This window comes from Aquila chrysaetos, chromosome 26 (assembly GCF_900496995.4).
Source record: "Aquila chrysaetos chrysaetos chromosome 26, bAquChr1.4, whole genome shotgun sequence".
Classification (NCBI taxonomy): Eukaryota; Metazoa; Chordata; class Aves; order Accipitriformes; family Accipitridae; genus Aquila; species Aquila chrysaetos.
In genome coordinates, this window is record NC_044029.1 from 5,778,376 (window position 1) to 5,804,304 (window position 25,929).

A 25,929-nucleotide genomic window follows, 5' to 3' on the forward strand; every position below is an offset into this window, starting at 1 on the left:
ACTGGTATATTGGTAGGAGCAGTAACAAATTTGAGGGGAAGGGGTAAAAAGCTGTGAAATGAAATAAATGCCATTTGCTTAGAACAAACCTTTGTTTGACCTTGCTAAAATTCAGTTCAGCAAAATCAAATATAAAGGTGTTTGAAGTCAGAGAAACTCCCTGGGCTGAGGTCTCCAGTTGAGGGTAGAAGCTGTACCACCTCCCACAGCCCCAGAATGCCACTGCCATTGGTCGGGGTCTAATACCACTGGCTCTGCATTCTGAGTAACGCCATCCCATTTGAGAGGTTGGAAGCTAAAGGTAAGTTTTGGTACTTCTCTCTTAGAACAGTTAATTGGATTTTTAGCACTGGAAATATTTTTATAGTATTTGTTTTATTTTATCATGCATATACTGATTCAAAGGCTGCAGATTGAGGAGACTATTTATTATTCCCTGGATATGTCTCAGTTCCTTCCTGTGAGAGGAACATAATCTTCATCAAAATATTTGATCTTACAGCTACTGCAGATGCCAATATCATTACAGTGTGTTCCAATATATTACACATAAGGGAAGTACAGAGACATGCAAACTCTTAAAGTTAGTGAGGATACTATAGTAATAGGTAAATAATATTTTTTTTCACAGAGATTCTCATCATATTTGCTGGTTTTGCCTCTATATATACAAAACGAAATACTTATCAAGCCCTGTACCCTTAAAAAACTTTTTATTTCTAGGCAATGTGAAATTAAACCAATTTTGAATAATGAGTAATTAGGAATTGTTTGTTCACAGGAAAAATTACACCAGGTATGTTAGTATTACATTTTGGGTTAATAGATAACACCCTTTATAGCTGAATCATTTGGGATAAATGACATGCAAAAGAAAAGCAAGACCAAAAACTATCCTGTCAAAAATAGGAAGCTGAAAATATAAAGACAGAAAAAATCCAAGCTCCAGTATACTTCAGTTTATTTCAGAGATCGGTTGCATTTTTATTTTATTTTATTTTATTTCTTTTCATTTTTTTGTAATGAAGCAGAATACGTTTAGTAATATTGGAAGCTAATACTGAAAGGTGCAATTGAACTAAGTCTTCTCAAAGACAAGCCCAAGTGACTCTAGCTTCTCCCAGCAGCAGCTGAAAAGTCTTTTTGAATAAAGCAAATGAGGGAAAAATGAATGCCTTGTGTTGCTGACCATCCCCAGAGGAATTTCATATCCTCATGCCTAAACCAGCTTCATAAAGACCTCTTTTCATGAAGCTAAAATTCAGCTTGTTGCTTAGCGCACACATTCAAAAAAAGTCTCATGCATTTCTTGTACTTAGTCTATTTTATGTAGCTACAGTTTAAAAATGAAATATTTAAGTGTGTGCATTACGGCATCACATCAGGAGTACAATTTACTAGACTCATGCACTACTCATTATCACTGTCTATGCTTCTGGTGAAATTAGTGGGAGCTGTAGCTAAATCAAGGTGTAAGTAAAAAATGCTGAATAAAACCTTTTGTCAGGCATCTTATATGTTAATAGTGAATACATCACTTACAAGAAATAGGGAATGCATAAACACTAACAGTCAAGCCTAGCGTGAATTTTCTACTATTCTACTATAATATATAACTGTTAAATGGGTGATAATTCAATTTTTACAATTCTATTCTCCAAGCAGAACAGGTGACTGTACTACGCTACCATTTCTCACTACTTTAAAAATGGTGTTGATTGAATAATGAGGGAATACAGAGTACTGTCACTTACAGGGCTATGGAGGGGACAGACTACTTTTTATTTTCCCCAGACCTTTGCAGAAGTGATCGTCCAAATATGCCACACCATTCAAGCAATTAAAATTATATTCTGGAAAAACAACGACCAGGTGAAAAATGTTTTGATTATGCTCATTCAGAGGCAACAAAGAAAGAGGTCCTAATGTTTTCTAAGGTTTTTGGGGTTTTTTTTATGGTAGAGGAGAAAGACAAAATTACATTGTTGTACATTTCAAAATGTACATTATTTATTGTGATAGACACAAATAATAAGTTAGCTTTTGGCTAGTTTCTCAAAAGTTCTTCTCTAATGGTGCAGTGGAAATAGGTGAAGTTAGATGAAAGGGGAAAAAGATGAATATATATCCTCTTTTCACCTTTTCAGGTACTTTCTCACTGAGGCCAGTTTATTTTTATACCAATAAAACTCAATAGGTCTTTCCTAAATTATCTAACTGTTAGTATGGCCAAAGCAGTCTGCAGAAATTCTCAGATCCAGGGACTCTTCATGAAGCAAAACAGAATAAACCATCGAGTCATCATGAATAAATATGAGTTATTGAATAGAAATATTGTTGCATACATATAAGTACTGTATTTGTGATATTAAATTTTCATAGATTCCTTGCAAATACCAGGCTACCCACATTTTGTCCATTTTCTTCTCTTTCAGAAAAGAAAGCAGAATGCAGACCTTTGTAAATATTTTTCTGGGATTTTTTATCTTCGAGTCTATTGGAGCTGCGCCTATCACTGATACTGTAATTTATGATTCTGAGTTCTACGACATACCGCTTGGAGAGCTGCCTCACTCATTCATCTATGATGAAAATGAGCAGTCTGACCAATTAGAGGTAATCAGAACTTCATTTATTCTATCTTTCCAAAGTGCACAAATGCAGTGGCTACTGATGAGTTTTTGTTGGCCATAACAACATTTATGAGACAAATCTACTCATGTGGTTGCTATTGCCTTTGGCTGATCAACAGTTTTCTGTGCTAGTAACACACCATAGTTCATTCACATTTTCCCTAATCTACAAATGTGGCCAAAATATTTCCTGATTATTTTTTTTTTTTGGTGGTAATCTTTGAAAGCAGGTAAAAACTACCATGCTTCCCTCAGGTCTCCTTGTATTGCCACAAATTCTGTTGGAGATTGTCCTTGTGATTTATCTGTCTGGATGAGGCACAGAGGCAGCTGAGATAGGACATCCAGCATTCTCCATTAAATGAGGTTGTAAAATGCTGTTTCCTGAGGTTCTTTCTTATAGTAATAGATATTTTCAATACAAGTATTTCAGGCTATAAATGCTAGTGGTTTCTATTTCTGTTGGGGAAGTGTGCAGAAGGAATTAAAAAAAAGAAAGGGAAGTCACTTGAATTGAAAAATAGGAAAGTAAGATTACTGAAGAAAAACTGTTAAAATTCTGTTATGAGAATATGAGATAGTAATATGTGTTGCCTGTACAAGCAAGGGACTCCATTTGTTGACTTAAATGCCTCCTTCCCCTCCTACATTCCTGCATTTCTCTACATTACTAAAAAGCTACGTTAATTTAATCTCACTCTGCTGCTTAGATACGGACACAACTTCCCTGAAGGTGATATATGCATTGTATGATTCAGGATTGAGTGTGATAGAAGTTGATGGAAATATTTAACATTTAAATAATAATATGTGGGTTTTGCTATTACACAGAATATTTTAGTACTTTTTCAGTACATAATTCCTGAATTCAGTACAAACAATTCCTTTGAGTGATCCATGATTGCAGCAGGAGGGACAGGAACTAGTCTTTCATCAAGTTGAGATCAAAATTGGAGAGCAGCCTTAAAAATCAAAGGACAGAGACAATCTAAGAATAAATATATCCCAAAACCAGAGAACTGAAGAGATAAAAATCACCTCAAAGTTTGCACTAAGATCAAAACCTTACAGTTTGGAGGAAATAAATTTTCTCATCTAAGAAGGACCAAGAAGATCTTTGCTCTAAAGAAATTACTATGCGTTTGGCCTGCTTCCCTGGGCCATGCAGAATCAAAGCTCTTTACATACCTATGTGCTTGAGCTTTCTTCCCTGATAACGTCACCCCCACTTTTATTCACCTGATACTTATGCTCTATTTCGCATTGACTAATAAGTCACAGTTCTTGTCTTTCTTTGCTCATAAAAATGAAGCCTTTATCAGTCCTACAGAAACCGCTTCCTTCCCAGAAATGGGAGAGGTTATTTTGTATGTGCCTCACCCCAGAGATTTTCTCATTCAAACAACAGATTTCTTAGTAATGAATGAATGGTAGGTGGGACTCTCCTGTGCTGTGCTCTCTCTGTGAGGTCCTTTGACACTGAAGCATGAGGTGGCCCCTTTCCAAGTTTCTGAGTAAAGGATAGAGACAAGGCAAGGCTCCTGTGGTTCTTTTCCAGCTGAAAGAAATTCAAGATGATCAATATTGCACCCAACAAGAAAAGATACAACAGGTCCTATCACAGGCTGCTTTCTTTAGGGAAGCATGGAATAGGCAGAGTCCAAAAAGTCTTTTCATTTTGTCTTGTAAACTTCTTTTCCAGAGCAGGATTGTCTCCCATTACTGAGCTCTTCAGGCAGCCTTCTTAAAATTCATCAAGTGAAGGTCATCCATCATAGCAGTTGGAAGGAATGTTACTTTGCATATGGATGAACCTCCCTGTGAGAGCCTTTTTTTTCCTCGATGTTTAGCCAAAATCTTTTTTTGCTTACATTCCTTTTACCATGTACCACCCAAAAGAAACCTAAGCATTCACAATTCCCCTAAACCCAGGAGAGCTCAGAGTGGTCAGTGCTGTAGAAATCAATCAGCTTTTATAGACATGCATGTCAGTCTTGCAAGTTATCTTTTAGACACTGAGTATTATTGATGTCACTCAAGTTTTAAACAGAATACATTTGTTTTCTTGATCGCGGTTATGACTTTCCTCCCTACAATCCTGTTATCGTAAAGATGTGAACCACACAAGTGGCTTTATGTGTAAAACCCAGGATTTATGCAAGGTCACAGGTTAGATTTTATTATGCATAGCTTAAATGATGAGCAATACCACAGAGACCCAGACAAACAGCAGGACTTCCTCAGATCTAGCCTGTGTACAGTAACTCTTTAGGGCCTGATTTAAGGCCTGCATTTCCTTTTAGAGACTCTGAATCATGTCTTTAGTCTTCTAGTGGAGAAAAAACGAAATAGCATTTTCTGTTGTTGCTGTCTTCAATCTAAGATTTTAAAACTCAGTTCTGTGCAAATAGAGATCATTCTGTTTAACACATTTTTAGACTTATTGGAGAAATGCAAACTCTTCCAAGGTTGTGCGTCCAACTGATTTTCAGCAGGTCCTGGAGACTGACTGGTTCTAGGACTTCAGATGTGTTTAGTGTGTCGCTCCTGTTGGTTTCAACGGGAATTAGGCATCTGTGCACCTTAAGGAATTAAACTAAAGCATCTGTGTCAATATGTCCTTTCCAGAATGTTACCCATTGGGTACTGTAATCACTCATTCAGTGTGTAACCACCAAAATGAGGGACGACCTAGAAGTAATTAGGGAGGGATTCCTCCCACTCATTCTACCTAGCTAAAATTAGGCATTGCATCCCAAGACCATCCTCCAAGACCAGTGTCCATCATTCCCTTGGGATATCTATTGTGGTGGGTTCACCTTGGCTGGCTGCCAGGTGCCTGTTAAACCACCTTCTCACTCCCCCTCCTCAGGGGGAGAAATTAAGATCAAAAACTCGTGAGTAGACATAAAGGCAGTTTAATGAAGAAAAGCAAAGGTTGCGGGCAGAAGCAAAGCAAAGCAAAAAGATTCATTCTTTACCTCCCATCAGCAGGTGATGTCCACACACTGCCTGGGAAGTAGGGCCCCAGTACATGTTGCAATTGCTTCAGAAGACAAACACCTTAATAATGAAGCCTGCACCACCACCACCGCCACTCTCCCCCTGCTTCCCCCACCTCCCTTCTCTTAGCTTTTATTTCTGAGCATGATGGCATATGGTATGGAACATCCCTTTGGTCAGTTTGGGGCAGTTGTCCTAGGCATGTCCTCTCCCAAACTCTTCCCCACCCCCAGCCTACCAGCCTTGGGGTAGGGAGGGCGGTTGAAGAGACAGCCTCGATGCTGTGTGAGAACTGCTCAGCAGTAGCCAAAATATTGGTGTGTTATCAACACCATTCTAGCTACCAATACAAAGCACAGCACTATGAGGGCTGCTATGGGAAAAGTTAACTCCATCCCATCCAGACCCAATACACCTATCTTCCTCAAATAACTTTAGATGGACCCTAGGCACCTGTTTCAGGCTTAGCACCAAAATTTCAGCTTAATAAAGTTAATCAAGGGTCCATGTTCATGACTTCTTTTCTACTTTTCATACTCTGGAAGTATTTTTCCTTGTGAAGTATGTATACCAAAAATGAAGTGTATGTGTGTATATATACACACACTTCATTGGCTTGCAAACATTTTTCTGACAACAATTTATCTAGATAACAGCTGTTGATATTTTTCCACTTGAAATCTGTCTGTTTTGCTCACAGATTTTAGAGTAACTTTAAGGTCTGGAAAGGTTACTTAACAATGGAAATCAGAGGTTATCTAGCATTGCATGCTAACATCATCAGATCTGTTTCATTTCTTGCATTCTTTTCATTGTATTCAATATGTGTACATGGAACACATTTTTTAATGCAAAGATTTTGCAGGGTGAAAATACTCATAGCTGTGAATTACTTGGGAGAATTGTATTGAACCCTCAATCAAAGCTATGCATTGTCGTGTCTTAGATGGGTCAAATCTGGGCTATAAAATCTGTGGTTTCCAAGTTCCCTGGTCAGTGAGACATGGAAGACCTAGCTAAAGCTTTGCATCCAAAGGGAAATTGTTACTGAAAAAACCTTAAGTAATATATTACTCAGAAATAAAATGTGTACAGAGACTTTAGAGAGAATAGTATCAACTCTTTCACAGATAATGGTAAAAAACGCAATGTAAAAGAAAATGTATTACCAAGGAAGAAATTCCAAGGTCCTAAAGCAGAAAGAGGCTGCAAAGGAATGCCACTGTAAGGTAGTGTACAAAGTTTGTGTTGGATTTATCTTTGGAAACTGACAGTTACAACAGTATAAACATGAGCTGCTGTATCGCCCCTTTTCTTCACAATAAGTTTCATTATTTATATCATTATAGGGTCCAGAGGTCCCAGTCAAGACTGGGTCTTCATTGTCTCAACTGCTCTGCAAACATATACAAAGATAAATTTCCTTCTTTAAAATGGATACAATCAAACCAGACTGCCAAACGCATTCCTGTGTAAGTTTCTTGCTGGTAAAACAGAAAGCTCAGAGTTTTTTCATCTTTGAAACTAAAACTTGGTTTGGATAGTGTGTGAGAAAAACAAATTCTGGAGAGAGATTCCCATGTACATCAGCTACTAATGTGTAATAAAATCATATTGCAAACTTGTGATTACATTGCCTGTTAAACATAACCAGTCTATTTTCCTTCAGGTAGGAAAAGCTAAGTTAGAAAAATAAGAAGTGAAAATATAGTGGCATCAGAAGAATATTTTCATCAATCAGATAGGCTATCAGTGAGGCAGAGAAGCAAGGGAGCTATCCTAGCACTGAATAAGCAGCAAAACAAGGGAGTTGAATACAGGTTGGTCCAGGTACACAGAAGAGGTGAGCTGGAAAGTATGATCCACAAAATAATCAGAAACAAGCACTGTGAAAGCCTAATATTTGAACCTGCATTAGCTTGTTGAATTTGAATCAAACTGATAATAGGATATTCAGGTGCCTGCACCTGAACTTGAGTCATACACACACATTCATTTATATGTATGTATGCATACACACAAAGCATCTCTGCTGTTGCCATAACACACATGAAGATGGTTACTTGTGCAAGAACTCCCTCTTGCCATTCTGCAGAGTTGAGAGAGGTTTACCCTGCTGTTTCCATCTTTGTGGCAGGTATCTGATTAAATAAGAGACTTCAAGGTGGATATGCAATGACTTTTCACAACATGTCATATACACTTAAAAAACCTTATGAATTGGTACGAGTAGAAGTCAGATAACTACATAGTTGAAAAGAGAATAAATTTACCATTTGAAGCTTTATCCCCAAATAGGAATTCTACTTTTTCAGAAAGGTTTTGACTGCAGCTGTTATGTTCACTTGGCTGTTCATAACTGATTCCATATGCTTCAGTACAGATATCTTCACAAAAGGTGAACGTTTCTGTGGATTAAAAAGTAATCATGAAATATCTGAGTGATGTTTCAACTATTTTGTCATATAGCAAAGGCAAATACCACAAGATGAAAAGGAAAGATTTGAAATAGCATGTTAGTCCCTAAGTTCTAGTACAACAATCCAAGAAGAGCTCGTCTCACCACTTAGCTATCTGAAATGTTATAAAGACTAAGTGTACTGGCTAAGACACCTAAAACTCTGATACTGGGCATGCCATTAGTTACAACTGCTTTAGCTGAACCGAGTACCTACATCCTTTCTCTTGCCTCAGACTAGGTGAGAGTCTCTAAGTAGTTGTCCTGATCTGAAAACACCTAAATTGGTCCATCTAGGGCTCATTGCTTGAGAGTAACTATCACAATGCTTGAAATTCCTGTGAGGGGTCACAGCTGAAACTCCACAGTGAGATTACATAGACCTTTTACAGTAGATGCTGATACCTTGATTTCCCTGTTCACTTAAACTTTTTTTTTTCCCCAGACTTCCAGTTTTGTGGCTTCTTCCAGAAAGAAGTAATGTGCATCATCCCTACTGATGTGGTGTATGAAACAAGGATACAGATATTTTAGAAAATTACCCCAAATTTCTAAATTGTACCCATGGCTATATATTTTTTTTTGAACACTGTCAAGTTAAATAACATGTGCATTTCTATCACATTTAAAAATCATTTAAGATAAGAATAATTTTAGAGCCAATCAAAACAGAATCCAGAGTGTGGTTTGGTGCACAGCTCAGAGAGGGGAGTGTTGTGTCTCTGCTCTGAGTCTGCTCTGAGTCATTTCTATCTTTGTTCATGTTTAGTGATTATCTAATGCATAGGACATTAATAATCCTTTGAAGAAGGTCCCAGGTCTCAGTTCCTTTCATATTAGGCTAATCAAGTTTCCATGAGGAAAATCAAGGCCATGAGGTTTGCCTCTTTGGATGTATTCTGGCTTTGTTTTAACGTCTCATCCAAACTCTTCTCTAGCCCCCATTTGATGATTAGGATGTCTTCTGGAAGAGAGGTTTTTGGGGTGCCAGCCTCCTCACATTAGCAACTTACAACTCAGCTCCTTTGCTTGGATGAACGGAGAACCAGCACCTTGTTTTCATCTTAACTGAAATGTAGTAAAACAGTTGTGCATATTTAGCAGATGGGTTCTTTGAATTACTTAGGTGCAGGAATGCCTCATTCCCTACACAAATAGCCTTAAGTGTGAGACAGATAGCTCAATAAATTCTGAAGTTGTGCTTTAGAACGTGCACAACTGTAAAGCCCTAATGAAATTTCTGCCTGAATCCTTAGCTGCACAATATGTATCAGACACCTGAATTAGCTAAGTAAAACTTCACTGAATTTCTTTCCCTAGATTCCTCAGTGCAACCTAATATTTTGTTAGATGCTTAAAGACTTGGTGGACTGTCCACCAGTATCAACATAGCTGTTGTTTTTAATGAACTGTACCATTTTTTTTTGTTTTGTTTAAAGAAAAAAAATAGTATAGAAATGGTACTGCAGGAATTGCGTGTATTTCATAGCAGCACAATCCCTATTGTGACATTACAGAAATCCGGGGATTGAATATTTACTTTGAATGTTATTTCTCAAGAGTGGTTTTGGCTCTGGCTTTCTTTATAAGAGATCTAAGCCTGAACCAGCTTCTAATTTCTGCTTTTCAACTTCCACTGCCAACTTAGCTCTTATTAATAGAAGGGGAAATAGTAGCAGTGGATAAAATAGCTGCAGCTATCGATCCCAGACATAAAGTTCAGACCACAAGTTCAAGAAAAAGTAGGAAGTACAAAAAACTAATGTGCAGGAAAAAAAAAATCTCTTATTATTATTCCTTTTTTGATATTGGCGTTCCTTACTTTTACAGTTGTGTAGCAATGCCTATTGTTATGATGCAGAATGTCCCTCCCAGTGGCAGGAAATGCATCACACCTGTGCCCTTGTCCTCAGCACTTTCTTCCATGCACCATATTCATATCCTGGACCTGTCACTAAATGATTGTTAACTGATCTTACACTGACAGGGCATTTCTATATAGCATAAGAGTCCACACTGTGAAGATAAACCTAAACTCTTAGAAACTTCCCTAGTTCTGGAGATAGAGCAGCTTGTGAGCACTATGTCTGTATCACTATGTCTGTATCACTGCAGGCTACATGCGTGTACTGGATTGGATCAAATCAGATGAAATGTCTTTGCACTATAAGCTGTAGAAATGAGAGGAAGAGCAGATCTGACATCAGACTTCGGCCCTGATGTCTGGTAAAAAATATGGTTGCTTTTATACGGTCTCCTTTACAGCCAAACGAAGGTGGAACAGCACCTCAGGGAGTTGATTCACAACATCTGTGTGCTGAACCTCCCTCACGAGATGATTCTTCCTCCACTGCCTGCACTAGAAATGCAAGGAGACTAAGCTACTAAATAGGACACTTAAATTCAATGTCTGAAGTGGAGTGAATCTGGTCCTTTTTGTTTGTATTTCTAACACTGTTTGAGGCAGCTCCTTACCACAGGTCTGAGGGTTGACAATGTTTCTGGTAGATACTCTGGTCATCTGAATGATCTCCAACTTCATTTGTCTGGCTGTGTATGTCTACTCTGTGGCTTGGATCAGCAGGAGGTCCTGTGGAAATCTTCATTAAATAGCTGGGACTGGGTTTCAGTCCTTTTGTCCATTATAATAGTGCAAACAGTCCTGTTCTGATTTCTAAAACTGGCATATTTCTCTTTGAAATTTTATGTCTTGCAAAACTTCAGCACTGTTCCAAAGAAAAGCATCTGCTGTAGGCTAACTTAGATATTACATAGCCCTCAAAGCAGAATGTTAGAAATAAAATCTGTAATTTCAAACAGTGTTGGAATGAGACTTTGACTTCCTTGGTACTCATGGAAATCCAGATTACCTCACTTTGTACTGAATTTCTTCATTCTCAGACAACAGAATTAGTCAGTAAAATCTGTGTAGCAATGCTTCACAGCATAAATGTTTTTACTCAGTTAAAATCAGACATGACATAGATACACCTGCTTTTGAGACAAGCTTTAGGATATTCTGTGGTCAAGGTGCTAAAAAGACTACTTCTCTTTCTAAGACCAATTAAAAGAACCTCAGAGTCTACCTATATTTTCCAAGGCAGAAGCCACAGACATTAATTTCTGGAGAACTGGGTTACAACTCTAGAGCTCTGTAACTTTAATATTAAGGTTGGTCTGTCTGAAGTATGAATGGAAATTTATGCATGTATGTGTTCTTAAGACCCAGCAGAAACAACAAAATAACTTCCAAAAATTAGAAGGCTTAAAGAGTTAAAAGAATGGCCTGCGTTGATAATGAAGGACACTGTACCCGTCTGCACCACTTCCAGAACACTCTTCCTAGCAGCAAAACTGAGGAATGTGTTTTTTATGCCAAAATCAAAGGTCCTGCACCATGATAATGTCACAGCACAGATGACTTCTCAGTGAAGACCCTTCATCCTGCCACCAGCAGACAGGAAATAAGGTTGCAGAATATATTATATACAATTCCTTTCCATGTTAGCCATCATGAAATCACACTGCCAATGAGGAAAAGGAGGCAATGGGCAGCAACCTGGTGTAAGATTCAAGGATGCTGGAGTATCCAAGACTCTTGAGGAAAAGGACTGCCCCATAACAGCTGGTAAATCCTAAAGGAGATAAAAACCTCCCCAAAGGTTAGTTTTCAATGCTTGTCAAGAACTCCAGAGGCACGAAAAGGACTCAGTAGCTTCTGTCCCTTGTCTTCTGTGTTGAACACAGGTGATCCTGGCCAGACCACTCGGGCATACACATTTAGGTATGTGGGAGTATGTGGGTGTAAATGTGCAAGTGATTAAAATCTGAGAGAATGAGTGTGAGTAGGTAAAATCAGAAACAAATATCACCTTCACTTTCCCCAAGATCTCACTGGGTTTTAATACACTAATTTCTCCACACAGCTTATTTCTGTGGCTCTGTAGAAGAAAATGACAATTTATCTGAGCTGCACAATTTGCAGTCTAAGTAGTTAGTGCATGAACATGCAATGGCTCACAGATCTATTTATTTTTAAGATAGAACAACAGGAGAAAAGGAGACCTTAAATGCAAAATTCAAGAAGAAACAAGTATAAGCCACTTTTGGAAAGGAAAACAAACCAAAAACCTCTACCATAATTAGACATTTTCTTGTAAGCCTTTGGTAGTTTCAGAACAGCTGTGGGGGAAGCTAGTTCCTTTTGATGGGTCAGTGTGTGGTACAACTGTCCCTTCAAGTTTATAATGTCTCTTTTTAACTTCTGAACTTCTGTTTGCATTTTTAAGTGTATTTTTTGCAGTAAAAGAAGCACTGAAACAGGACACGCTTCAGATTCTCCTGTGGATTTAAACTTATTACATGTAACATATCAACTTTGATCCTAAAAGATGTAGACATAGAACAATAGACAAAACATCTGCCACTGGAATTACACCACCTCAGAAGAAAAATGTGGCAACTGATGGCTTCCAGCCTTGCCGTTTACCTCTTTAAACCTATTTATTTTCTGTATTTTATTACTTTGCATAGATTAGGTGGGTCCATAATCCTCAAATAGGTTACTCTTAGCTACGTTTCTATTCTGTTCCACGCCTACTGACTTCTAGCCCACACTCTTTCATCTTTTTTTTTTTTTTCGACAGCTCAGCCTCCTGAGCCATTTCTAATCTTAAAAACCTTTTCATTTGTCTCACCTACTTTTCAGCCAATGGTGAAAGACAGACACCTAAAGAGCCCATCCTAAAAGAAACATCTGTGGTCAGGGGCTGGAGCTGCTTTTCAGAAGTTTTGTCTTGTTCTCTGCTGACTGTGAAAGGATGCTAGCATAGACTAAATGCCTAGCCTATTGATGGCTGAAGTTACTAGCTGATACAGACTTCTGTGCTCTCGACTTTTGCAACTTCCTGGTCTGAAAGTGCCTCTAAATTGGCCATCCACATTAAGCAGTTTCGTTTGTAAATGTAGTCACACTGGATAAATATAGGAGGGGGGTGGAAACAGATACTGGATGCAGTGTTAGGAAAGATATTGATCTCCTTTGGCATGCTCTGTGGCTAATATTCTGCACTGGTATTCTCTAGCTATTTTGATTGATTCCAAAGACAGAGTAGGGTAACTATTAACAACATGGTTAGATGACTTAAGGCAGGTGATGTGATTCCCTTTCAGTGTTTTCTTATGCCATGTATTAAATCTGGCTTGGAAGGCTGATTATGATTTGAAGACTTGCAACTATTGGAAAAGAGAAACATGCTGTATTGTATTTCTCTGCAATATTCTTCCTGCTTTGTGATTTTTCATAGAGAATATTACTTAGAGTAGCAAAGGAAATACAACCCTACCCCCACCCCCCCCCCCCCCCAAACCTATGGAGAATAATACCATTAAGTGATATAGAATCACTTCTGTTTCAATTTTTTAGTAAAGTGCATGTTGCCAAAAATAAACAAACATCTGGAAGATGAAGGATCAATCTGTACAGTATATAGTCCAAGAAACATCTTTGTCTTGTTACAGTCTTGCGTGATTTATCAAATATGTAAAAGACAGAAAGCTGCATGGATCAGATGACCAATAATGGGAAACAGACTTTTACCTTTAGGTTACTGGTTCAAGTCCAGCCTACGTACAGCAAGCAAATACTGCTCATGCTCTGGGTCTGGTATGTAATACACATGTATCAGTGAATTCCTATTTCATTACCCGTGTAAAAATGGCAACATCATTAAATTCACTGTAATAACTAGTATTTTTATGACATTCACAACTGGTGCAGGAGACTGAATAGATAATGCTAACTGCTTGTAAGATTTTCTCTAGAACCCAGATTTAGCACACTGACAAGGAAACTATGGGAGGCTTTCAGCTGTTCACCTCCAAAACAAGATAACATCCTGTAATAAGAGAGAGAGAACAGTCTAGAAACAGAATTACTAGAAGTTAATACCTCTGCTTTGGTACCCAACAGCTACAGTGACTAATCAACTAAGAACACCTGAAAAAGCATAAAGCAAATCACAAATCCCAAGCTAGTATGTTCCATAAAGTATACCCTCAAATATTCAGAGAAGTGGCAATCAGTGTAGGTGACCTAAATCCCATGACAAGTGAAAGGAACATTATCTTAGGTCTGAAACCTATTTACAAACTATATCTTGAAAATGCTTTTCTCCAGAATATTATTTTCAGTAGAACTGCCACAAAAGATGCATAAAAAGCCATTAATAAGTCTCAAAATCCCCGGATTTTGTTCCAAAGTTCAGGACAGGGACTCTTATCTGATTTCCACAAAACTGGTAAAGAAGTAGACAGCATGTGCAAGCACTTTAGTGCAGTACTACCCTGGGTCAATAAAAGTCTGGAATGCATCTCTCCCTCTAGGCTTCCTCCATTCGGAGAACATCTGTCCCATTTCCTTTGTTCCCAAAGTCTTTTGATTTGTCCCCAAGTCCATTCCTGGTTAAGCTGTCTTACTGTCGGTGCTACAGATGGGAACATTGTGTATTTGTCTGCACAAAGCAACAAGGTACATCCTTACTCTTACACCAACAGGTTACTCAGTCATAGTTCAGCTGAAGTTCATTTTGCTCAGTTGATCACCCTGCATTTTGGAAAGTTATGATCCCAGTAACTGTATCAGGACATTTTTATCCATAAACCCTACTTAGTAAAAGTATCTATGTCTTATTGGAATACAACTAAAGAAGATACAGAGAACCTGAAGTGTGCTCAGTCAAAATCTGAGTCTGTGAGGTTCAGAGTGCTTCCTGGTTTATCATTGCTTCCATATTCTCTGTCTTCAGTGAAACTAATTGATGCAAAATATTTTAAACTATGGCCACTATATAACTTAAATCAAATCATTTCTATGCAAAAAGTAGATTTTAGATGGTTATTTAGATGTTCTCAGGCAGTCCAGGATCATGATGCTTAATACTGCTAGTAAAGATACATAGCTACCCTGCAAGATCCAGCGAGTCTATTACGAAGTGTAAAGTGTTTTCTTCCAAAATAGCGGTAAATATATATACACATATGAATACATATATATACACATACGTATAGTCTACACAGAAAGCCAAATTTAAAATATCCTAGCCACTTGTCCAGTCTGGATGCAAGCTACTTTTACCTGTCTTTTACAACTAGAATTATGAGCACTAGTGTGAGTGATTTCAACAACCAGTTCTCCATGGAGACAGCAAAGCCAACAGTAGCTGGGGGATGATCTCAAAAAAGGAGATGTTTGGTCAGGTAAAAAACTCAGGATTCAATAGTTTGATGGCGGTGGTGTGCTAGAAGGCTGCAGTGGAAGAAAATCTTTATTAAAGCATAATTTTAAGCTTCAGTGCCTTTGCACTTGGGATAAAGATACTGTGACAATATTCCTAATTTTGGTCATGCCTTAGATACAGGCTAAGGAGTGTTAACTGCAGCACAGGGGTGCAGCACCCATAGGGGTGGATGTATTACCTAACTTTTTAACAGTACCTCAGATATGCAAAACCCTATAAGGACACTAATTCATTGCCTGAGATTTAAAAAATAAAAAGTGCATTTTCAAAAGAGGCCCTGGTGCGGTCAAAAAATATTATTACACATGGGGAAATCAAGGTACAGTGGTAAAGTAACTTGCAAAGATCACACAACCAGAGTGGATTCTCAGTGTCTGGGTGATTACAATAAACCAGTCTGCCTCTTTGCAAGTGTAGGCCCCTCCGCAACAAGCCTGGCAAGTCTGCAATACTCTTTTTCTGAGTGGTGATATGATGCAAGAAAATTGCTACATCTTCATTTTTAGCCTGAAGTTGTCATACAGCAAAATCAACAGAATGCATCTTTAGAATTAAAGTTAACACAATAAAATTTGCTGGTTTGACTCATTACGTTGAGTGGAGAATTAAAAATAAGATTTCTAGTCCCATGAAAGGATCTGCCAAATTTTATAGGATTTTTCCAAATCAAGATTTTATCTAACATTTTTTATTTATATTCTTAATGTTTCATACTACATAATGCAGCCACTGATGAATGAAGCTAATCAGAGCCTTCTGGCATTCAGATTCAGAAAAAAAATTGACAAAAATACTGTCAACATATTATTAGCACGTAGGATGTGAACTTAGACTTCAGAATTCTTAGATAAGATTTTTAAAGCATGTTAGTGTTCTTAAAACAAAGCCTGCACAGCTACATTGGATTTGGATTTATGCTGGTACAATTTACAATTTTATGGTCAAATAACTTGCATCTTTTTGATGTTTTACAGCAAGTTTTAATTTGTCACACAGAATAAATCAATTTTTATCACAAATCTAATTTAACTTTAAATTAATGTGGAAAAAAGCATTTTGTTAGTACATGTTCTCACTAATGAAGTATATGCATGTGTGCATAGAACAAAACATTTAAAACACTGAGATAAAAAGTGAATGAGTATGTTGGAGTTTCATGAATTGTTCACACATCATCAAGAATTCATTATAGCTGCCAGATAAAATGCAGCTCAAGCACTAAACCTCAGAACGTATGTGACCTCTAGTGGGAGAATATGAATAACTGGAAGAGAAACAGCTGCCAGTGGAAGTAAACAGTAACATTTCCTGTTCCCTCTTAATTATCCCCAGACAGAGATTGGGACAGCACTACCTTCCATAATTCAAGAGAGTTATTCTTCCGCACCATTGACAGAAGAACCTGAGGAGGAAGCATCAACGCCAAAATTAGTTGATGGCTCTTCAGCACAGGGGTCTGGGGTTCTTGGACCCCAGACTCAAGACGGTTAGTAGGAAAGAGAAATGAGTTTTGCGTGTGCAGCTTTGCTTTTCAGTGAGCCCACTTTGGTTGCTTATGAATGTCTACCTCTGTAAATGAAGAGGAGTTATAGTTTCTGTACCTCTCTTACTGAAAAGGGGTATAACATGCCTATCTTGAATGCTCTGAAATCAGATAGGTACCTAGTCAAAATGCTTCCATACTATTTCACTATGAAAGTAACTGTATGTCAATGAAGATTTTTTTCAAATAAAATTTTGCTTAACACTTAAACACAACTTAAAAATTTGCTAATGGTTGGCAAGTGCTACCAGTACTTTTTCTATTGACTTAGATTTCAATATCATTACCAACTACCTTTATTTTATAATGATTTTTACATGGTTTTTTATAAATATGTTCATACACAATATAATTAAAAAGTTGAAGAATTTTTGACTGTGAAAACTAGAAGCTGTGAAACTTAATGAAAGGGAGCTGTTTAGAAATTTTAGGTGAAGCTGATATTCTGTTCATCTGACTAACTATAGTGAAATAAGAACTTTCTACATCTCACAGGGGAATTAAAATTGTAAAACATAATCTGTCCCTCTCCTACACAGACATTGTAATGCTAATAATTGGCATTTGTTAGCAGCTACTCTAAACTCTTGTAGTTAAAGCTCAGTAGAGTTACCCACTGCTCTGATGGGTCTTTGTGCTGTAGGGTGATTAACATACAACAACAGGAAAATCCTAGTTTTCACTATGCCTAACACTGTAACTGAGTGCCATAGAAGACAAATGAAATGGGGAAGAAAAAAAAAAAAAGAGTTCATGTTTCCAAAGTTGTGTGTTCAGTATCATTAATCATTCCTAGTCTTGTTTTTGTACATACTACTAATGAGCCTTGACCTGGCAAAAAAAAATACACTGATGTCAAAACAACTAAAAATGGAAATGAGAATTTCCTAGGACAGCTCTGAAAAAAACACAAAGTTGTCTTCAATTTTGAAAGCTGCAGGTTGTTACAAAACATTTCACATAAATACAACTTATTATGAATTCTGTATCTGTCAATATTTTTGAGCACTGAATGCAAATCAACTAGTGCATCAACTAAAGGTATGCATGGGAGGCTCAAGGCTGTAACATACCAAATCAGGGGAGTTTTGTGTCTTTATTTTTTTTAGCAACATATTTTCCTGTCAGATGTTGCTGTTGTTCTTGGCTTGGTACTGGATAGAAGACTACAAGGCTCAGGAACATCAAGCCAAGTTCATTTTTCTTATTGATATCTTCTTGAATCCTTCCCATACCTCTGTCCTTTTTCAGTCTACACCAGCCAGAGGTGACAAATACCCCTCCTCCAAGATCAAAAATAGGACAGAAGGGGAAACTCTCTTCCTGTACTATGTTGCAATATTTTGAAAAGATGTCAGCCATCCTAAACTCTACATTCATTTAGGCCTAGATTGGCTTGAATGGTTCAAGGTGTGACAATTTATTTTTTCCCTCTGTCAGGCTTGCTCCCTGTAGCTAATTTAAACTGTCCTGTGGAGGAAGTTAGAGAAAGTATTAAAAGAGTCTTATCTCCCCAGAAATGTTATTCCTGGATGCCCAAGTAGAGATTCTCAAATAAAAGAGTACTCTGGTCACTAATTCTTTAATCTTGCGTGAAAAGACAACAGATATATAGCCTGCCTTTCAGTTAGTTACTGCTGCCTGTTGGTAATTGACACAGATTAAGGTGGCAAATCTTCCATGTAGCCACAACTGATTTGGAGAAAAATCTCATTTGCAAAAAACTCCCATTTTCATACTCATTAATTATCCTACTATTCAATAAAGTAACCAGAACAAACAACAGCCATCTGCTACAAGGAGGAGGAAAACATGAAACAGAGAAGTATTTCTATGGGATTAAAAGCTGAGAAACAGATATGCTGATTTATACCCATAATCAAAGAAAAGATGTATCAAAAATTCAACACACATAGCAACTTTTCCTACTGAAAATGACATTCAGACAAACCAGTCAGTGTCACAATTCTCACCAAATTTGAACAGTACCATCAAAAGAAACTTACGAATTCACAGTATTCATCCAGCTTTATTACTGAGATGAAATGGCTTAATTTTTCATTTTCATGAAATCCTGGTGGTAACCAAGTATTTTGTTAACATGGTCTCCAAGTTACCTTAACTCAGACTGATAGAGAAATTTTTCATGATGTTAGATTTCTGAATCAGAAAATATAATTAAACATGCAAAGGAAATTGAGGTTCTTCTCCATAGATTTGTAGGAAAATATTAATTTCCTTACAAATTATTCAGAAGTACTATTTACAGAACCAAACTTGGAAAACCATAACAAGTTTCAGCCATCAGCTGTTATTTCTGCATCTAGATGGAAGTGCACCCTTCCCAGCTTAGGGGGAAATTGATCTTTGGTTGGCTGCTGCCACCTAATAGTCTGTTGTTACAGTCTGAGAAACACTGTATCAGAACAAGTTAAATGATCTTCTAATAGGCATAGCCAGAAAAAAAACTTTGGTTTTAAGCAGAATTTAATCACTTTCTTGTTGCAATTATATGGTGCAGTGATCAAAACAGAATGGGAGTGAACATGAACAAAATCTTATTATGTGCTTAGGTGAGCATTTCACTGTAGTGATTTACATGTAATTTTTGTACTTTTTTTTTTGTAACAAACTGTTTTCTTTTAAATTGTTTGATAGGTCTTCCCACTTGCCTTTTGTGCACATGCCTAGGGACCACAGTCTACTGTGATGATCATGAGCTTGATGCTATTCCACCATTGCCTAAGAAAACAACGTATTTCTACTCACGCTACAACAGAATCAGGAAGATCAACAGAAATGACTTTGCTAACTTAAGTATGGAGAGTAGTATTGTTGCAATTAGCTTTAGTTTCTATTATTTCTGGCACATACTAATTTAAGACACAGTGATTCATTTTATGTAATGTTTGATGATGGTAGGATTATACACATAAATGCACGTACAGAAAAGTGGTTTGCTACTTTTGAATGTAAAGGTCAATACTTCAAATGCAGATTCTCTGTGAAATTTTTGAATTATTAGAAATAACAACGTTCATCTATCTTTATGCTGTTACTTGTAATCAGCTTTAGAAAGGTAGAAAAAACCCCAAACCTCGTGGAACATTTGTAGCATATTAGAAAGTACTGTTTTCCTAAACAAGATGAATTCTCAAGTACACATACTTTCAAATATTTGCAAAGTATCTGTGTGAAAGGAATTTTGCCTTTAAGTTTTACCTTTAAAGTATATGTTCATTGGTTCATATGTTCAATTATCTAGGAAAATCTTCAGTAAATGAAAACTGCTATTCCAAAACAATTTGTGGCCTAAAACTTGCTAAAATTGGTGATTTAGGGAGCTTATATTTTCATATTTCCTACTTGAGATTCTTAAAGATAACTGATTTTTCAGGAATACTAAGCTACTCTGTTTAGAGACAGGGACTGCTATACACGCCCCAGCTTGAATGTCAAGATACACTCTTTGTTTTTTGTTTTACACTTAACTTTGTGTAACTAATGCTTATTGATTTCATGATGAGAAGTGTGGAATCAGTGCCAAAAAAAAGCTACTACAATAATTAAGGGGAATGCAAAGATCCTTTTATGAAAGAAAACTATAAGGGTTTGGCTTGCTCAAACCAAGATGAAAGTTGGGAATGAACACAATTGGTATATAAAAAAAATCAAGGGGAATAAATACTAAGAAGAGAGAAAGTTTATTTAGGCCAAAATATACTGTTAACATAAGAATAAAAAAATAAAATAAAATAAAATAAAATAACCATGAAGAAAATTCTGGTGGAATTACAGAACAATGCACTTAAAATTAATGCCTATTAATGCACTAATATTTAGACATTGTTCTTTTTTGCCAAAAATAAGTTTCATTTTCTTTTTTTGACTGAAAAAAAGTGTTTGAGTGTATTTTAGAAAAAAAGTCAGTATAACAAATCTCTCATATATAGGAAAATGTTGAAAACAAAGAAACATGGAACAAGATGGTAGAGAATATGTTTATTTCCCTTTAAGTGTTATTTTTCCAAAAGATAACCATTTAAAAGGTTCCCAGAACACAAAGAAATTTTAGAAGTATTAACTTGAAGGTCTTTCACTGAAAGATGTATGAAGAATGACACAGGCAATTCGAAACAGTATGAGAAGGAGATGTTGGTCCCCTTCCTTAGGAGAACTGTTCAAATACAGATTATTGCATTATATATAAAGAGAGAGAGAGCTGACACATAGTGGATCAGGAATGGATCTGATTCAAGACACTTCACCTGTAATTTAAATAGCCCATTTACCTTTTTCTTTTTTAGAACTTTCAGTAAACACATTCTTACATGTTTGTTTTGTCTTATTTCTCTGCCAGACAATTTAAAGAGGATTGATTTGACTGCAAACTTTATATCAGAGATCCATGAGGATGCCTTCCGGAGATTGCCCCAACTTGAGGAGCTGGTGCTCCGTGACAATAGGATAAGGCAACTCCCTGAGTTACCATCTACCTTAACATTCATCGATGTTAGTAAGAACAGGCTTGGTCGCAAAGGAATACGTAATGAGGCATTTAAAGTAAGTCTGGGTTTGATGGGAAAATCTTTTCCTCCTCTCTCCAAAGGATATGGTCAGAAGAGCAGCCTAAGTGTCCCTCTACAGTAGTAAAACCTCTAAGATTATAGGCACCATGACTGTGCTGGCTGCTGGGTAATTTATAAAGATGGAGCAAGACGTATGAGCACTATCAGCTGGACACGAGAACCCTTTTTATTCTTTTTTACAAAGATCTACACAAGACATGTGATGCCATTCTATGTTTGTATCTATGAACCAACTACCTACGTGACTAGCAAGACTCCAGAAAGCTGCTTGATATTCCCTTACAAGTAGTCAAGAGGAAAGGGCAAAGCTACGGGATGCCGCTGCTTCAAACTTACTTTGCCGTGTATCTACATGGGAACTTGCTAGAGTATTCATTAAATGTATATACTTTCTTTCCACCTTGAAAAGCAAGGAAATTGGAACCTCTGAGTGATAGTCCTTCCTTGAGAATTTTGGTGGGGAGAAGCAGCCATGTACTGCTCCTAATTGCATGTGAAACCTGAAGTCGTTAGAGAATCTAGGCTAGCTTCGTATGTTAGACCCGGCTCATATGCACTATTCAATTGCATCTAAGAAGGTAGCTGTAACCAGCCATCTCTGAATTACTCCTTTGGAAAACATGTTCTTAATGAAGCAACCAACAGCAGTTATTGAATCAGATGTTTTCTCCTAGCCCAACATAAGGCCAGTGTTGGCAATAGGAAAGATGGGAAAAAATCAGTCCCCCAAATTGAGACTCAGGTCCAGCACCTTTTTCTTCTGCACTTTCCTGATTTTAGCCATGAAGGAGTCTCAGCCTTTATCTTCCATATTTGCCAAGAACCTTCACCCTGATACCTCAGAGTTCTGTCAGTAGGAATTAAACTAGGACACTGAACTCAAAGAAGTAGTTAGGTACCATGATAACTTGTGTGTGTAGAAAAGGGGCATAATGAGAGTATTCTGAGTATACTGAGCCTTACTGACGTAGCCAAGTTTATATCTTACTTTTGTTATAATTATCAGATGAAGCTCCTTTCACTAAGTCAAGGGATAAAATTATTTACCTTTTCAAATGGAATGAGAAATTTATTTTTAGCTCAGGCATTTCTTATGCAGTTATAATTTGCTTCAACACCAATACAGTTCTGCAAAATTGAGTAAGCTTGTCACAAAAGCCAGAAAGCAGACAGAATAGGAAGCCTTTCTGCATAATGACTGGGAGAGGCAGTATTTCGCTTTAGAACAACATCATTGAAATTACATCTCTAATTATTAAGTCTCTAGACATTTCAAAGAATTTTTTTCCTTCATTTTAATCCAAACACCTAATCTTTAACAGCAACAGTTCTCAGCCTGTGCAAATGAAATAGTTTTTTAATTTCTGCCTTTTCAACCATATCATGCTGAAAGAAAATGTGTTAACATCCAGCGGTGCTCATTACAGTGATAGGTTTCAAACTTACTTCCTAGAGATTTTCAAAAATGTCTATCATTTTCCCCTACCTTTTGCCTTCATCCTCTAGGATATGCATGAACTGCAGCATCTTTACATCACCGACAATAACCTGGATCACATTCCATTGCCACTCCCTGAAAGCCTCCAAGCTCTTCATCTTCAGGTAGGCTATGAAAGTAATGGCTCTATATATCATGTTCAAATAGTAAGTAAAACTGACAAGGGCAACTATTGTCTTGTTTCTTCTGTTTATCCAAAGGTGTACTTACTGGACTAAACAAACTATTGGAAACATACAATTACCTAGTGAATGCAGTATTTGAAAGATGTAAAATTTAGCTCAGCTAAGCATTAAATATTAGAATTTGTAATACAATATTTTTCAAACATAAAATTCTAGATTTATTGTTAGTACAGATTAAAGTTAGGTTCACAGCTGTCAAGAGCAACGTTAGTCTGAGAGACTTCAAAGACAGAAATCACTCACACTGCTCATACGAATCTTCCAACAGGAATACTTTTAGATACCCAAAGAAAGTTGCTTTATATGTTGGTTGTATCTACACCCAGTGCATTTCATTCTTTTAATAAAGGACATTCCCTGTTGTTAACATTTTTTTCAGCCAAACATTTCCATTTGACTATGTTGGAACATCCCATCCATCATCTTTCTGTAATTCTTTTTTTTTGTATTTGCTTTTACATAAACCTTTGTTTCTGAATTCTTCCTTTCAACCTTTTCCATCTTTGCTTCCTTCCCTTTATCTCCTTGTGTACCAATGCCCAGTTTTGATTATCAGAAGAGCTTTTTGTTTATTACATAACACAGCAAAACCCCTTGGAATATATAACATGATGTACCATACATAATTTGACCTCTATCTTTCAATAAATAAATCTATAGAAATACTCTGCCTGCTAGCTGACTATTTTTTTCACCTACCCATGCCTCTAAATTAAATATTCAGTGCTATGTGCTACAGACCAAAGCTAGTGAGGTGGACTTTTTCCACACCAATTTCTGACTAGCAAAAGAATGGAGAAGAGAAGAATTTTCAGACAGCCCTCATTTTAGGAGACTACTTTTTTAGTCTCAATTTCCAGAAAATATTGTATTCTAGCAATTCATTGTTGAAAATGGTTTACTTCAAGAACAAACGCTCAGTAAAGATAAGGTATATAAGAGGAATTTAAAGCAAAGGACTAAAACCTAAAGCATTCAATTTTCCCTATATATGTACAGATGTGGATTAAGCTAATGTGAGAGGGCCTGAGGGAAGGAAATTTGTCACAGATCAAACAGCAGATTTGTGCCTTCGCAGGTTGAGGCATATCAAGCTGTCAGGATGATAACTATGGTTCTATGATTTTTGGACTGGCCTATGCTGATTCCAATTTGCGTTAATAAGGCTCTTCAATATGACCCTGGAAATGAAAATGCTCTATACTTCTACCAGTCCCCTCCTGCAAAGCCTGTCTCTGCTACATGCTTTGAGCTACTTAGTTTTGAAGTTTTGCACTGGCCAAGAAATTTTCCCCCTGCTTGGAAGATTTCTCTGTTGATTACTTGCAGCCACAATCTGGTCCCTTGGGTTCAAATAAGTATCTCTCTAGGCACTGAAAATACATCCATAAATTGTTCTTCAAAGAGTAAAAAATTACTTTCAGGCAACTATTCTGACAGCTTTTTTTCTTTTTTTAGAACAACAACATTCAAGAGATGCACGAAGACACTTTCTGCAAAATGAAAGATTTTACTTATGTACGTAGGGCTCTTGAAGACATCAGACTGGACGGTAATCCCATCAACCTGAGCAAAACACCTTATGCATACATGTGTCTACCCCGTTTGCCAGTTGGTAGCCTCATCTAAGTTTTGACAGAAGCTAATACTATCATACGCTATAAGAATCTTTAAAGACAAATTATTAGCTCCCTGCTACACTAAGCAAGATGCATTTTTTCAAATCTCATTAATTTGGGAAATATTTCTGTTAATAATGAGATCGATTATTGAGATACAAAGAATAATATGAAATGCTAAAAGACAACTCCATTATCTACCCAACTGTAAGTTGTATAGCATTATCAAGAAAAATATTTTACTACAAAAACTGTACTGAAGGCAATAAAAGAGCAATGTAAATGCAAAATTTTATGCTGAATTATTCAGAGCTAATGTATGAATTTTAAAGTTAAATAATTTTTTATGTTAAAATCTAACTATGACACAGTAAATAAAGAAATAAAAATAAAATGTGTAAACAATTGAATATTTACCCCCTTTTCATTTGATTAAATATTTTTCTCTCTGAGACACATCCATTTTTCTAATTCTTTCCTTAAAGGTCCCTTCATTAGTACTAACAATATTCAAAAAACCATGTTTTCTTTAGCACACAGAATGTTTCCTTAAATCAATAATGAAATATAGAGATTAAACTTGTATCAGATTACCCCTCAAAAGTACATAAACTATTTATTTATACCTTTGCAGTAATAACTGGCCTTTGTAATGCTGATGAGGCCCAAAGCTCTCTCCTGTATTTTTGATAAACTTGCCTGCAAGATTATCTGGCTAATAAAAATCTCATGTAAAATAGCCTTTTTTGAGAAATACTGAACTTTATTCTGCATAGGAAGTGGAAAAAAACTCCCCTTAACATAACTACACAGCCACATAAAATATTGCAGTTCAATATACTAAGGACCAGAATTCAGGGACCCAAATCACAAATATCCTTGTGGAACCATGGCTCAGTTTCAAATTATTTGAAACAATTTCACTGAGCTTTTCTGCTTTACTGTTTAAGAGCCTTACCAGTTAAAGATTAGGAAATTACCTCCCTTTGGATAGTTTGAACATTTCTCCTCCTTTTGTGGAGGAGCTTTAATATATTTTTCTAGGGAGAAAGCCCCCAGGAAAGATCCACTAGATACAAAATAGGTACTTGCTCATTCTGTTC

The 25,929-nt window shown here is 36.8% G+C and overlaps 1 protein-coding gene across 1 annotated transcript; it reads left to right on the plus strand.

The window, feature by feature from the left end:
* The first annotated feature begins 143 nt into the window (after positions 1-143).
* On the plus strand, positions 144-25,109 carry EPYC (epiphycan). Its single transcript, XM_030002638.2, has 7 exons — positions 144-301; positions 2,436-2,616; positions 16,725-16,878; positions 19,594-19,752; positions 21,296-21,498; positions 23,031-23,126; positions 24,666-25,109. Exons 2-7 carry the CDS (start codon positions 2,449-2,451, stop codon positions 24,834-24,836), a joined length of 951 nt encoding a protein of 316 aa, XP_029858498.1. The 5' UTR covers positions 144-301; positions 2,436-2,448; the 3' UTR covers positions 24,837-25,109.
* Positions 25,110-25,929: the final 820 nt, after the last annotated feature.

Excerpts from the sequence above, each read along its gene's own strand:
- EPYC (XM_030002638.2), top strand. The coding sequence starts at position 2,449 with ATGCAGACCTTTGTAAATATTTTTCTGGGATTTTTTATCTTCGAGTCT. Across the intron at positions 19,753-21,295 it reads AAATGACTTTGCTAACTTAA|ACAATTTAAAGAGGATTGAT; the intron begins GTATGGAGAGTA and ends TTTCTCTGCCAG. Across the intron at positions 21,499-23,030 it reads TACGTAATGAGGCATTTAAA|GATATGCATGAACTGCAGCA; the intron begins GTAAGTCTGGGT and ends TTCATCCTCTAG.